Genomic DNA, 16,064 nt, shown 5'->3' with positions numbered 1-16,064 from the left:
GAATTGCTATTTGTCCACAAAGTCACGCAGGTAGTCTACAGTACTCAATGACTTTATTAATATGATTTTAAAATAAAAAATAAAATTATCATCCTTATTAAAACTTGCATCATATGGCCACATGGTGGCATCGTATGCCGAGTTAATATACCAAACAAAACGACACTTTTCTTTCCACCCCTGGGAGGGGGGAGGGGGGGGGGCGTCGCTCAAACCAAAGTCACATTTCATTATCAGTCCCCCCCCCCTCCCCATTGATTCGGTCATCCACGAAATTCATAAACACCTCCCTGTGCGCCCACATCAAAATGAACAGTACTTGAAAAAATACACAAATGTTACCTTTCATCTTAAATAAAGGTGTCTGAGTGAAGCTTTGTGACGCACCTAAGGTTTTCAAACAGGACGCCCCCCCCCCCCCCCGTGCACCGCATTTGCATTTGTGTCCCAGCGGCGGGTGGGGTGGGGGGGGGGGATCCCAGGAGGCCAGCCAGCCACAGTGCTGTGGGCTTCGTTTGCCATCCCACCTCCTCCTGAAGGACCTTCTGAAATATCCAGTGAAACCATCCTCTGCTTCCAACAGCAAATCTTAACACAATAAAAGGAAACTGCGAAGGTAAAACCCAGATGCAGCTTTTCCTGCCGCGGTGAGCGCCGGTACTCCCCGGTACTCGCCGGTACTCGCCATACCTTAGTGATTCGGGATCAGAAACGCCTGGCTATGGATCCCAATAAAAAAATTCAAATAAAAAAAAAATTAAAATTAAAAAGTATATGCTACCATACCTCACAGAGTACGGAAAAACGACTTTGCCACACACCTTGAGTAAAAACACTCAAATATGGCAAGACAAACCCACAAAAAAGAAAAAAAAAAAGAAGGGTTTTCCAATGATCTGCCTAAAATAAGTCCACTTGGTAAGAGTTATTGTTGCGACACGACTTTTCATTCAACACCTTGTCCACAGTGTCCGACGACGACGACAGCTGCAGACCACGACCGAGTCCCGCGGGGGAAAACCTTCACGAGACACGAGACCCCAACACACTTGGAAGCCGCATTTTCTTTTGAAAATGTCAAAAAATGTCCCATTTTTTCTAAACAGGTTGGCAAAAACAAAATTAATACTTTTTGTAAGTAAATGTATAAAATCCTTAGAAACACAGTTTACATAATTACATAAGTACTGGTGTCACCACAGTCAGAAGTGCAGAGGTATAAAAATGAAACACTGACTGATAGCAGACCGGCCGGCTGCCCTCTTACAGCCTCTCAGTACCCCCCCCCCCTCACCCCCCACCCCCATCTTCACTACACAGAGAACGTGCAGAGTGCAGAGTCAAAAGGTCAGAGTTCACGAACTGAGACTTGGAGTTAAAAGGTTAAAAGTTCAAGAGGGGACCAAAAAAAAAAAACACAAGAAGTCATTACCATGCAGAAATCTTCACACGGAGAAGATTTAAGGTTTTGGCTTAATAAAAAGCGGAAAGAAAAATGAAAGAGCGGGAAAAAAAAAAAAGTTTGCGTCAATTTGATGATTACTGCTCCAAATCCGGACTGAATGGTGTATAAATATACAGGAATTCCTAACTGGGTACGTTAAACTCTGTGCTTTAGTCGTTAGAAACGGCTCGTGATGGACTCCGCTCACTCATGCTGCACGGTGGGAGGGACAATCGCTCTCGAAGGCAGGCAGCAGAAAGGACGACTCCAATAAAGCTATGAACGCCGTACGCTGTCGCGCGAAAACACACGTCTCTGGGGGCGAGGAGTCGAAGGAGACGCGCGTGGGGGGGGGGGCAGGAATCATCTCCGGCGTGGATTGGGAAGTGGTGGCGACAGACAGCCATCCCGCAGCCCCACGGAGAGGGGGGGGGGGGGTATGGAGGGAGCTGCAGACACCGTCATTAAGGCCCAACCAGCTATAGAACCACCAAGTCTCCATGAGAGGTGAGAACTTCCACAGAAAACCGGAGACGGCAGCAGCGCCAGGCCGCCAGTGTCACAGGGTGAGGCTCCACCGCGGCTGCCGGTTCGAGCGCGCGGCTTTGTGTACAGGATGGCGTGGCAGGACAGGAAGGGCAGGATGCAGCATCTACAATCGATGCCTAGAGGTTTATAAACAAGCCGATCGATATCAGCCGCCCCCCCCCCCCATCCTCCACCACCGCTTAAAAGATAAGATGCTGTCATTTCGGCACGTGTCACAGCCCGGGCCGCCGGCCTATCAGAGCTCTTCCTCCACCCCAGTCGCACCAGCGTCCCCACGGCACACAGGAGCGCTTAAACAGGTGTCATTAACGAAGCGCTTTTTAGGCCGCTTTCTGCTAGTTAGCCGTTAGTGTTCAGCCCCCCACCCCCACCAAGCCATTCTGAAATGGACTCTGTAAAGGCACTGAGAAGACAGTGGAGGTGGCGGTCATAGCCCTGTGAAACCAACACAGACAAAGAGCAAATGGGCTTCTGAGTCACTATTATCAACGTCAAAATCAGCTAAATCGAAAAACTTCTACAATATCAGCAGGAAAATAAAAATGTACACCATCCCACACCCAGGCCGGCGTCTTCAGCTCGAGGGCCCCCGCCCCACTAAAAACGGCCTTAGAGAAGATCCTCCGCTGCACCCCTGCTCCACGAGGCGCTACAACAGGGACACACAGGGGGGGGGGGTCACTCAGAACTACCGTGGAACCTGATCTGGGTGACCAGCCTCACCCAATAAGGAACCCCCACCACAACAGAAGAATGTCGAAGCAAAATTCTGCCAGGCATTCCAGAGGCTGGGACCCCTCCCATTCACACACACACACACACACACACACACACACACACACACACACACACGGGGGCCGAATCCCCTTACACGCATGCGAACTTCAGCAGAAAATAAGTGCATGGGGGGGCGGAGTATGAAGAATGAGTGTCGCCCATGTGCGTGTGGATGGCCCAGTGGTCGCACTGCGCAGTAGAACACGCAGACTCCATCAGAACCATCCTTTCTGGCTCCTTTTCCATAGTCCAGCTCAAAGTCCAGCTCAGTCCGATCTTCCCCAACCCCCCAGCTCCTACACGTTTTCATGCCGATGGCCAGTCTCCCTCCCCCTCCCAGCTCATTCGCTTCTCCTGCACCTACCAACAGGCAGGAGTTTCCCCCCCCCCACATTTGCCTCCAACAGTCCACTCCGTTCTCACGTTTCTCCTTCTCCAAGCCCCGCCTAGTGTTCCAGGGAGGGGCAGCTGAGGAGGAGAAAGGCCCCGCCCACTGTCCCTGACTTCCTGTCACGTGGCGGTGGCTTCCAAGTAACTCTGTAGCTTACGGACCGTCGACTCATCCAGCGAGAAGAGGTCGAAGTCGAAGGTGGTGTTGGTGACGTTGAAGTGGCCAGTCTCCTCGATGAGGTTGACGATCTGGTGGAGAGGTTAGGGACAGAGGATGAGAGGAGGACATGAGGATTTCTTCCAGGGGATGGAGAAAGCCAGGACTTATGGACTCTGACCTGTTGTAGGACATTCCTCTCCCTCAGGGCCATGAGTCGGCGGTGAAGATCCACCAGTTCTTCCGTGTAGGCCTGGGGGGGAGAACACAAGGTGCAAATGGCTCCGCAGTGAAGCACTACAACATCGAGCCAGTGTTGTCAATCTGGCCCAAAAGTGGCCAGCGATTCAAAGACCAAAATGGAAATGCATAAATAAAAAAAATATTGATTTACCCTTCGTACCTTGTTGTACCCCTTCTTCATCGCCTTCTCGGGTCGGCTACAGGGATCTGGACTCTTCCTTTCGGACGCCTGCAGAGAGGGGAGGCAGCAGCAAGAACAGGGATGGAGAGGTGAAGGGGAACCGTGTGTCACCACGCACAAATCCTCACAGCAAAAGCAAGGCCCATCTGTGCGATCACAAAGCCCGATTCCCCTGCCCTCATTCGCAATGACTCCCCCGGGACACTAGGTGGCCTCACTTTATTGTTGGAGGAGACGTGCTTCTGAAGGGGGGGCGGCGGGTCCCGACTGGGCCGATGTGAGCCATCGCTGCTGTCGCTCTCGCTGTCCAGACTCAGGCTGCGAGACAGAGAGGCGTCGCGACATTAGCGAGCGAGCCGAACAGGAACACCCACCACCGCCATTACCGTGCGTCGCCATGCCGACGCTCTCGCCAGCACGCAATTTTATTTACGTCTGAGAAACTTTGCCACGGACAAACGGTCCATAGAACCGGGGGGAGGGGTGCAACCAGATCCCTGCGATTTTTGGAGCATCATTAAGAACGCAGTGATGAACAATCACAGAAATAAGCGACAATTTAATACCGACAAAACACTTCATATCAATAAAAGCCTGAATTACACCTGTGCTTTAAAAATTGGTCTTTTAAGGAAAGGTATTGGTTACACAATGAGTGTCGCAATCGTATATCTGCCAGTCAACTGTATTTGTAACGGTATATTTAACATTAAGTCATCGGTAGTATTAGCCGAATCTCAACATGGATCACAAGACGAAAAGGAGTATCATGCTGCAGGAAGTTGAGTTTTTTAAAAAGCAATCTGATTAAGGGGTTTAAGTCTGTTAATGGTCCAGCTTCGCTGAACAGAATGAAAAACTACATTCAGCACACATACAAATCACAAATGGTTCTGCATGCTGGCTAGTGGCCACCAAGCCTGTGACTGATGTTCAAGTGTCAGAATGAGGGACAGACTTTGGGATCCCGGGAAGGGCGGCGAGGCAGACTCACTGACCGGGAATCGCGGTTGGGTGGGTTGGTCTTGACGGGAGTTCCGTCCTCCGAGCTGCTGTCGTCGTCGTCGGACTCCTCCGACTGCAGGCCCTCCACCATGGAGCGCAGGGGCCCTGAGGACACAGCCGGGAGGGTGGAGTCACAGTGAGCTCACGTTACGGATGGATGGTTCCGGCGCAACGCTCCTAACCGCCACTGCTGCCGGCAGCAGGCGTATCACACCGAGAACATTCCAGAAGGTTCTCACATGCACCGCTCGCAGAGTCACCTCACTGACACACTCCACATAACACACTAAAAAAGAAGTACTTCGTCTTGAGGTGCACAGAGTATTACTACTTGTGATCAATAAAGTACATCTATAGACATCTGCCCTACAAAGGGGGGGGGGGGGGGGGCGGGGGGAAGCAGTAACTACGCTGACATTGAAACTGAGAAAAAAATGTCGGTAAATGACATCGAAACAGAGCACAGCTGAACTAAGATATTGTGTCATAAGATAAAACAGAGCCTAAGAGATCTGATTTCGGTCATAACTCGATTTTGATCAAATATGCAGTAATGGTGTTTCGCCTTTGTGGGGCAGACATGTGCTCTGAGATGCAGGGACTGTCGATATCAAAAAACAAAACATTCCACGCTTCGGTTCGGCGCCTCGCCCGCTACCTTGGCCTTGTTTCTGCGATGGCTCAAAGTCAGACTCAGAGCTGGAGTCCGAACTGGAACTGGTGTTGGACGGGCTGGAGGGTGCCGACTGCTGTGAAAACAGGGAGGTGTAAAAACCAGGAGCACCGCAGCACAGGGGTGGGGGCACGGCACGGCCAGGAGGCCTCCCTCACCTCGGACTTGGAGGAGGCCTCGTCCTCCGAGTTGGACTCCTCCGATTCCGGGGGCTTCTTGGACTCCTTGACCTCGGGCGCTTCCACCTTGACCTTTGCCCAGCGGCCTTTCTCCTTGGGGGGTTTCTTCTCCGGATAGGAATGAGGCGCCGTGGAGGAGGAGGAGGAGACGCGGGGGGAGGAGCTGGTGAAGCCCCCAGCAGGAGCCGCTTTGGGGCCCTCCGAGCCTCCCTTCTTGGGCTTCTTGACGCTGGGCTTTGGAGACTCCACCGTGGAGGAGCGCTTGCTGGGCCCCTTGGTCTCCGGCAGGCCCCCCCCTCCTCCGCCACCCCCTCCACCCGACCCCCCGCCTTTGGGGGACATGCCTTCCATCTTGGGCTCCTTCAGCGTGAGCTTGGGCTCTTTGAAGGCCGCCTTAGGCAGTGTCTTGGTCTCCTCCTTCACCTTGATCTCCACAGGCTTCTTGGAGGAGGAGGAGGAGGAGGAGGAGGACTCCCGAGTGGATTTGCTGCTGCCGCCTCCGCCTCCATCGCGGTCACCCTCGGCCTTGGACAGACCCTTACTCTCCGACTCCTTCCTGGCGTGCTCCCGGTGCTCCTTCGTGGGTTTGTGAGGCTTGGCAGCCTTGTTGCTCGCACTGCCGGCCTCTTTACTGGACTCCTACAAAGCCACCATCATCAGATCATCAACACATCTGCATGGCCTCAGCTCCTCGACTTACGATGGGGTTACATCGCACTGAACGCATCGCAAGTCAAAAATGTCGTAAGTCGAATATGAATAAGTAAATAATTATTGTGACCGCAGATATTTATCTATTTAATGATAGAAGATCATCCTATCATTAAATGTACATTACTGTACAAAACATTAACCCGACACCATACGACATGTTGTTAAACACTGAGAAATTCACTCTCGTGATCGCTATAGCGCTCGGATGCGTGGATGCTATCACCACCTAGAATCAGTAGCAAATACCGTACAGCATATCGCTAGGCTGGGAACAGATCAAAATTCAAAGTCTGATGAGTACTGAATGTACATCGGTATCGCACCGTCATAAAGTCCAAATAGCCGAAGTCGAACCTTCATAAAACAAGGAGCATCTATACGCTTACATTCCATTCTATGAATAATGTACTTGGAAATATATTGGCGAAAAAAAATACTGCAGAGACAGTTACTCGTCAATCTTCAAATTTCTTCTTTTCACAAGGCTTGATTAACAGTGGTAATCAAACACTAAACTGTTTCATTGAGAACTGCGACTAAGTTTCTAGCTGCAGAAATGCAAGCTCATCACGTCTTTATATATAAAACACACAACGGTCCGGCGGACTGAGCGCGGGCAAACAAGCAGACCGCGCTCTGCTAGAAACCCGACATTCAAGCCGTCGTTATGCTGGATTCCCAGTTAAATAAGAAAAGGACGTTTCTGTGGGCTACATCAGGGGCGCTGGTATCAGAGCGCGCACGACGTTAAGAGAGCATATTTTCCACATGTCGATATGTCGTTGGTGCCAGAAGCCACCGAGTGCAAAGGCAGCAGGTTTAGCGGCGTCTAAGAATGGATCCAATTATGCAGTTAAGGTCTCGTTAGGGACATGAAGCACGAGACATGCTGCCTTACTGGTTTCAATTTCAAAAGCAGAGACGAGAATAGCAAATAAATATTGCTTTGTAGCATCCGCGGCCTGCCGCCAGCAGTTAGGACAGCACGTGTACAGCGTGGAAGGATCTGGAACTCTTAAAGGGCCTTGCGTTTCCTGCTGACAATCCCAGCGCCATGCAGGCCTTCCCAGAGAACCCCGGAGACATCACAGGCCCGACGTGCGACTTATGGAAGGGCCACAACCACGGATACGCTCCGCTGACTCTCAGAAAACACCGGTGATGCGTCGGAGTCACAACCTAAACTCTCACAGAAGCTGGGCTCGAGGCAGACATGTTTATTTGGACTTCGGCAGCCAATGACAGAAGAGGAACAGTCGGTGCATCATAACCCGGGCTGGGGTTTCAACTGTACGATGGCCGCTTCTCCCAGCAGCAGATACGTTTCATTCCAGATGCACGATTTTATGGAAAATGTGTATTTACATGTGTAGACACCCACCCAAAAATGTAGGTCTTGTTTATTAATGAACATGAATCAAACCAGACTAGTAATTTCACATTAAGGATGATAATGGAATAAGACTGAATCTCATCTAAGCAATTAAGGTCACAGAGACTTTAGGCACGCCTAGAGCCTAAAATCATTATTTTCTGTTATGCATTAAAAATAATATTGATGCTAATACTTTCTGTATCCCTACTTAGATATTTTTGCACAAGTGGAGCAGGGTAATCATCCTCGTTGCTTATTGTAAACTGGGACGTGATTAAAAGTCTCAGGAAGACGACAAAGTAAACACCTGCTCCCTTGCAGAACTGACCTTTGAGCCATGGGACGGTTTAGTCTTCTTGGGATCCGAAAAGGCAGAGAGCGGGATAGTGGGAAGCATGGGGTAGTCGGGGCTGGGCCTGGATACAGCCTCCGCCCCCTCCGGCACCACGATAACCTGCGGGGGAGGGGCGACGAGCCACACTGTGACCGAAGCGAAAAGCAACCACTTCCACTGCAGGTTAAATAAGCAACATGGAGGGAGGAAACGGCCAGCATACTCACACCGCCGGCCTTGACCAGCTTGTGGCGGAACTCGCGGGTGGGGTTGTTGAAGGTGAGCTTCTCGCAGCGCAGGTGGTTGACGGGGGGGTTGCCCTCCAGGTTCAGGAACAGGTCGTAGTTGAAGCACACCTTCTTCGGCTCTTCCTGGTCACAGGGACAGAAAAAAACAACAAAATAATGTGAACTGAAATAAACAAAAATAAAATAGCAAAGCAATACGATGTATAAAGAGCTGAAATAGCAAGAGTAAAGCAAGATATAGCAATAAGACTAAGAGCAGACAGATCCTGTTTGTTTTGTGCGACTTGCCGTCCTGCTGGGCCTTGCGCTGTCACACTCCCACACGCTCAGCGCTGGTAATCCCGCATTAAACTCCCAGCCAAGCACTCAAATACGTCTTTCCCCAGCTACATGAGCTGGATCATCCCTGCCTGGCTGACCTCGTCTAGCTTTACAACTCTTCATCAAGTGCTCCTCTTCATTTTAAATAACAACCCCCCCCCCCTCCCCAGAGCTTGCTCATTCAGCCTTCTCTCAGCGTGCTAAGCCCCCGACGAGATGGACGGTCACAGAGCCCTTTCAAGCGGAGGGTGGTAGCCCCCCCCGGTGGGAGGGGTCCACGCAGGCCGGCCATCTCCACCCCATCCTTCAGCTCAAAGACGGCCACAGGTCAAGGAAAGGGTGATGGACACGCCCCCCCTCCCCCATCCAATCAAAGTTCTACGAATGAGAAGATGGCTTCGCCGCAAACCGTCCAGATGAAGTTCACCACGCCAAAATGTCCTTCTGGCAAGAATGATCATGACGCCATCAGACTCCGGAGGCATCCGAGGGTTTGCCTGATGGCACCATGAAGTGCGACCCACAAGGGTTACCAAGAGAATGAAGTGGGTGAAGCGTCACTAACAAGACTGGTTCTGGAGGGAGGGAGAGCAGGAGGAGTAGGGGTCACGCCGAGGTTTAGTGCAGGCATGTGGGGTATGCTAATCTACAGGTAAGGCTGGACAGACGGCATGTCAGCCATTAGCGCGTGGGAGACCTCAGCCGGCCACGGGAGCGTCTGGAAGCACATTACATGGCCCATTAGTTACATCCACCACAGGCAATCCTCAGGAGACCCGAGTGAAAGACGAAGTAGGCTGCCCAGGAAGCTGTGATTGAAGTCGAGAATAAACATTTGCATGTGCCTTCGGAGAGACGAGCGGGACAGTCGACAGGCTGCGTCCAGAAGCTCTTCTTAGCGTCAGGAGGCGGCAACTGTCTGGCGGAGGAGCCGCCCGTCCCGGCGAGGCGCCCAGGGCAGCGGAGCACCGCTAAGCTCCCCTATCTTTCCTCACAGCCCCTTTCGCCCTCATCGTGGACCAGCTGCCAGCGGCCTGCCCCTTCCGCGGTCAGAGAAAAGGCCCCGAAAATCCACGGCTGGCTGCCCGCCTGCCGCTAGCGGCGCGGTGAAGCGGCAGTTCCTGCGGCCGCTTACCGCCGAGCGCCCACGCCTCCTCTGGGCACCGACAGCAGATGCCGACCTCCGCCTCGGACGCAGAGGCAGCACTCGCACTTCGAACGACACTTATGACCCGCTAGATTTACTGCCCCTCTCAGCTGCCCGATAAAGCCCGAATAACGCCTCTGATCCCTGCATCCAGCACAAACCCATGTCCTCGCGCCCCATTGGCCGAAAACCTCACCTGCTGCAATGCGGTCTGGGCTGTAAAAACCTGTCACCGACCCTGAACATGCGAGTAAACAGCAGCTCTCCCCAAGCCAGAGACACTCACGACTTGCCTTGTTCTTGAAGTAAACCTCAATGGGCATAAGAAACCCAGCGTAGCCAGATTCCTCCACTTTGTACGGCGGCTCCTTGCACACTGAAAAGATAAGGATACACCATTTAAAACAATATATATAAATATGGGAATCACACACGTAAATGCCAGTGTGTGAGAAAATCTCAGACTAAATGTGATTCATGACCCCAAAAACCCACCCCTACAATAAACAGATCTAATATTTGCAAAAATAAAGTTTCACAATTAACATAAAAAGGGGGATTGTTTCCTGCTGAAGTACCCACTTCAGCCCAAGAAATGAGTATCTGGGTATTGACATTTTCCGTTTTACCGTGTCAGCACAAAGCTATTAAACCTGCACACAAACAGAGTGCGGGTTTAAAGAGTCTTGTATTGCAGCTCCTTACATAAACACCACATTTGTCTGGGCCGCTGCGCGTCGTGTCGGGTAACGAGAGCACAATCCCGCCTTTGTCGCGAACCTCACCGCCACAGCAAATTCAAGGTGGCACTACCATGACCAACCTAATGCTGATTACAAGCAGAGCAAATCAGCAAGAAGAAATTCCATTTTAGGGAGCTCTGTCGAGGGCAGTCTAAAGAAATTAAGGGAAATAAAGACACCCGATTTAGAATTTTGAAAAGTACCATAATGGTGTATAATTCACTGTACAATAGACCAATTAACCCATGCAATAATTATTTATTAGTATCATCATCCCACCGCTATTTATTACTTCTCCCTATACTTTCTTCTGTAACTAATGTATGAGTAACTGTATGTGTAACTGTATGGTGCTATGATGCTACTAGAAACTGGATTTCCCGTAGGAATATTCCCGAGGGATTAATAAAGTTCTCTTTATATCTATCTATCTATCTATCTATCTATCTATCAGAGCCAATCCTGAAATCTCTTATTGAGAAATATCACGTAAAGATGAGATAAACCCAAATCCAAAAGCACAAAATGCAAAAACGCACAGATGTTTCAGCTACACACACCATCGGCATCAACACATACATTGTAGATATGCGACATTAGCTACATTAAGTGCCCAATAAGGAAAATTAAACAAATGAAATAGGTTGCTCATCACCACGGCTGCAGACAATTACGTGCCAACTTGGCAGGCCTGGCGTCACAGGACGCGCTGAACTGAATTTGACGTGCCAGTAATGAAGACTTTTAAACAGCACAAATCCAGGACTCATAAAGATGAATATGTACACCGAACAGAGCCTACAAATCACACTGCCAGCTCCCAAAATATTACATCATACCACATCGTTTTGTATAGTACATACCAGAATCGGTGCAGATTCAGAAAAAGGTAAACTAGGGAATAGAGTAACCAGCTCAACATAACTCCTCCAGTACTAAGAGGACGTGGGTAGAAAATGAAGTCTAAGCCTCCCCAGTCATGCCCGCTCTCAGCAGCAGACTCTGGACACAGTCTGCTAATATCAACACAACCAGATGCATTCTGGGAAGAGATTTCTATATTCCATGTGTCGCCGCTGTACGTGCCAAGGCCACAATACTTTGCATAAAGGTTGTGTGCCTCGCATCCTTTCCACGGTTTTGCCCATCTCCAAGCATTTTCTGCCGCAAGCAATTATCATCATGACCAGACAGAATGCAAAAGTAAAACCACACCAGCTAATTCTGGCTACACACTAGACTGGGTGGCAGACAGACAGACTCAAACCATCGTGTCACACAAACTTGTAACGTACAAATCCTAAAAATACCAGATCCTTCAAAACAGAACTGACTGAATAAAACACTGTTCCGATACGGGTCACTGTACGAGAATTATAAGGCATGCTTTCATAAACCAACATAAAAAAAAAAATCACTTAAGTATTATTCCTAAATCCCATTCCTTGCAGACACTGCTGACAAAGTAATCAAATGCCTAATTGAAGAAAAAAATGTTTTGTATCAAACTAAGTATGCAGATATTTCATTAAAAAAATTCACTGGTCTTGGGGATCTTTGTTAGTTAGGTCATAATCCTCAGGCTGGGTCTCAAATATTTATCACGATGTTCCCAATATTCATTAAATAAAATTCAACAGCCGACGGCTCATATTAAACACGTCAGACGGCTGTAAAACAGGCTGCCGGCGTTTCCATTTCGAGGGAAGGTGGCGAGAGTGCACCCCCCCCCCCCCCCCCGCGTGACAGACGCCCCCGCTCTACCCACCTCGCTTCGGCTTTGGGAAGCTCTCGTGAAGCCGGAAGACCACCTTCTCCACAAAGTGCTGAATGTCCCCCGACTCAGGGCCGCGAACAAACACCATCCAGTCGTGGGTGAAGCCCTCCGTCGTCACCTTCTTGCGGAGTTGTGCCCGGTGACCCAGCTCCAGTTTCACCTGTACGGTGCACTGGGGATGAGGCAAGATGGACGGGTCAGCAAATAAAGCCGCAGAGAGCAGCCAGCGCAGAGGACGGGATGCTGTGGCACCAAAACTCAGCAGTCACTGCAGTCACGCAAAGAAAAGCGAATCAAATTCAGAGAGAAATACAATTATCTGACGTTCAGCGACGTAAAACCGAAAGATGTCTGATCAGATACATCACCGATAGGGTATATGTGTGTATAATAATGCGTTGCATGAAATTGTTTACAAATACCCATCACCAGGAGCCCTGTAAAGAAGGGGGCAGTTAGAACGATTCCAAGGGCCCCTAAGCGACAAGGGCCCTAAAAAATTTGGAACATAATATGACTGGTCTGGGTTGGGGGTCCAAAATCTCTAACCATACCCCTGCCTGTCACAAAACGTGACAGCAAGTGTCACTCTTTCACTTCCGGCAAGGCAAACACAAACCTGCACTACCCCAGCTCCTTTTTTTGGAGGAGGGGGGCAGCTTTAGACCGGAAATCTCCGCTGGCTAGCTGTGGTGACACGGCGCCCGTGAAGCCACATCGGTAACCTCAGTAGAAGCATAGATCAGCGAAAACACCATCACCAGTGTCTCTGCAAATACAGCGAGGCGGGCGAGAGTCGCAGCCATCTGCACCAGGGGTCGGGGGGCACTGATCCTCAAAACTATGGCCACTCCAGGCAAGATCACACTGTCCCACGCCGAAAGGTGCCGGGGATAAACAACCACCGCGCAAAGCCGCGGCTCACATAAGGGCGCCTCATTAGCACGGGCCAAGGCTGCAGCTGACTTATTCCTCCTTTACAAACACGCGAAATCTGTGCAAATCTGGAGATGTTTTGACAAACATGAATTATTTATATGCCACCCAGCTCAAAGCAGAAGCTGGCAGGCAGGAGGAAGGGAAGGAGCCGGGGAGACACCCGAGGTGTACATTACTGCGCGTTTCACATTTCAATCATTTAAGGTGATGAGACTTAAAAAATAATAATAATAATAATAATAATAATAAACAAAGTTTCTGTCCCCCTCGTATGAACCCAATTTCAGACTCCAGACCAGTGCAAATAGGCACTTCAACAACAGATCCGATTCGTGTTGTCCCATGCACAGTGCAACATTTGTAAAAAATAAAAATAAAAATAATACTCAATGCTAAAAATAGTATTAAGGTTCGACGGAAAACGAGGCAGCGGATCACACCTGGAAGGAGCGCGGATCGAGCCGGCGGAGGCCGCTTTGCTACGCCGCGGCCAGTGTGGCCTTGCTCCCGGACGCCGCATTCCTCGGCTCCCCTCCCGCTGCTCTCCGGAAACGTGGCTCCGGGACTTAAGCCTATCGCCTCACAATAACTTTCGATCCAACCTCCAAAAAAAAAGTTAAGTTTCAAAAAGGATCAGGCGAGCCGTAGCTCCGTCCTGCAGCAGCGGACGGGTTGCTGGCGGAGCCCGGAGCGGCGGCGAGGTTCCGGAGCTCAGGCTGCTAAGCTACCTAAAGCTGCCTGCATGCACAGCCATCGCAATGGCCCTGCAGCCGATATTTCGCCCCTTGCACGCTAGCTATCCCCTTCCGGATTGAACCTGACGTGAAAGTTCTTGCAGGGAGCTTTCTGGACGGGATGCGATCTCCCGGCGATCCAACGTGGCGGCGAATAACGAGAGCAGAGGAGCTATAATGAATGGAGGTGAAATATGCCCGTGGTTCATATCCGTACGGGGTCGGATTTACCTCCACGATCCTAGCCACACTGCCAGCTACAGCCAAGTAAAGGGATTGCTAAGCTCGCTTAGAACCACCTCGACTATGCCACTCCAGCTCCCCACGCAACCCTAACCACAGCTCATCCATCGGAGCGTTAACTATTTATCCATCCCACCTAATAACGCGCACAAAATGCCCCGGTGGAGCAGAGAACTATTCCCGCTTCCCTTTGCGAACAGCTGGACCAGCAGCACCAGTCTCCTTCCACATCCCTCCCCCCGCATTCTTCTCTTCCTCTTCTTCCCCAAAGACCTGGCCGAGAATGCAGCCAGCCAGCCAGTCCTCCTGCGGGCGCCTTCCAGTCGCCCATCGCATCCGAATCAATGGGGGCCGAGGTGGATCGCGATGGCAGCCTGGATGCCAGCGTCGGCCCCGGCTCTAGCACGGCGCTTTTGTGATCGCGCCCGACCGCGGCTCTGTGTCCGATGACATGCGTGCCTTTAGCCAAGTACTTACCAGGCGACGTTTTTCCCTTCCTCCAATTTCGTATTATTCTAGCATGTCTGCTATTATAAAGTGGCTAGGTAGTTGGCACGGTTCTGTCGCGGCCCCGTGACCACGTCTAGCTTCCCAGTTAGGCATGCACCGATCCGCTGGAATGCCGTATTACCTGATTCTCCATGATCCTGTCTTCGGCGATTGTTCTGTTTATTTACAGCGGCGACGGGCAAGGATGTTCCCGACTCCTCATTGTGTGTCAATTTCACCCAGAAACCGGAAGCCGCACGGCACCCCTCCCGTCCCACACTTCGGGCAACCCACCCAAAAGAGAAAGCTTTTTGCTCGGAGGGAAGAAGTGCAAAGGTCTAGCCACCGGCGAACGACCGAGCAGATTCTATTATTGTTCGGGCGAGACTTCCCTCCTGTGACAGAAAGCGACGCTGGCCAATCTTTGATTGTTGGGAGCCATGTCATCCTGGAAAATAAAAGCGCTCCGCCGGAGACCTGCGTTAGGGACCTCAGAACCGTATAGGCACGCGGCTTTTCATTGGCTCACTCACGGCGATCTATGCCTTCTGATTGGTCTCCGCTGTGGTGAGGTGGGGCTTGGATGCTTATTGAAAGACCGAATGGGGCGCAATTAAACTTGGAAATATTGAGTCTGCCTGCTCACGTATTTCATGTTCCTAGTTTAAACTTATGTGCTTGAAAGAATCTTTTTTTTTGGCGTTTTGCCTGTGTATGTGTTTCTTCTAATTCCCCGTGATCTTCAGGTGCATCTTTCTATTTTGTCTTCTAGCAATAAACTTGGTCCTTTGGTGCTTGTAATAATTGTATTAAACTACCCAATATTTCAGTTTGAGTACCGTTAGTCTCTGTAGCAGCATGTAACGCTTGTGTTAGCAGCCATCTGGCCTAGGTTCTTTACCAATACCTACTTCATAACTTAATGCAAAATCATTGAAGAAAATCTGATATTTGTATAATTTCTTTTGTCAGTTTCACAGTCTATTTGTACTATAATGTGTGTATATATATATATATATATATATATAATATCTTCAGAAGGGAAATCCATCATGCGAATTACGCAATGATGTATTACATAACAGTAGCACTCAATGATTGAATATGATAGGACATTCACACAAACACTAAATGCATTTTACACTAAATCATCGTGCATTACCACTGTGGACGGGAAACTGGAGAATACAGAGAAAACTCCTGCATTGCTGATGGTTCGACCATCAGTCCCACTACTGCTGATACTGTGAGGCAATGCGATGACATGCTTATTTAAAAGCGTAATGACAGATGTGCAAACTGACAAATATTTTTTCTTATGTGTTATTGCTGTTGATACTGCGTTTCAACATTATACCTAAGCTGGTTCCAAGGGCGATAAAATCTGGCAGGTCTGTGTTCA

At 50.1% G+C, this 16,064-nt stretch overlaps 1 protein-coding gene across 1 annotated transcript; it reads right to left on the bottom strand.

The window, feature by feature from the left end:
• Positions 1-36: 36 nt before the first annotated feature.
• Positions 37-15,162, bottom strand: mllt1a (MLLT1 super elongation complex subunit a). The gene is made up of 12 exons (XM_023843522.2): positions 14,805-15,162; positions 12,249-12,429; positions 10,031-10,113; positions 8,249-8,392; positions 8,016-8,141; positions 5,578-6,237; positions 5,405-5,492; positions 4,740-4,851; positions 3,960-4,059; positions 3,721-3,789; positions 3,499-3,570; positions 37-3,409 (listed from the first exon to the last, which is right to left on the bottom strand). Exons 1-12 carry the CDS (start codon positions 14,814-14,816, stop codon positions 3,281-3,283), a joined length of 1,776 nt encoding a protein of 591 aa, XP_023699290.2. The 5' UTR covers positions 14,817-15,162; the 3' UTR covers positions 37-3,280.
• Positions 15,163-16,064: the final 902 nt, after the last annotated feature.

This window comes from Paramormyrops kingsleyae, chromosome 15, assembly GCF_048594095.1.
Source record: "Paramormyrops kingsleyae isolate MSU_618 chromosome 15, PKINGS_0.4, whole genome shotgun sequence".
Taxonomy (NCBI): Eukaryota; Metazoa; Chordata; class Actinopteri; order Osteoglossiformes; family Mormyridae; genus Paramormyrops; species Paramormyrops kingsleyae.
The sequence above is the reverse complement of the archived record's forward strand: the minus strand, read 5'-3'. Positions and strand labels throughout refer to the sequence as shown.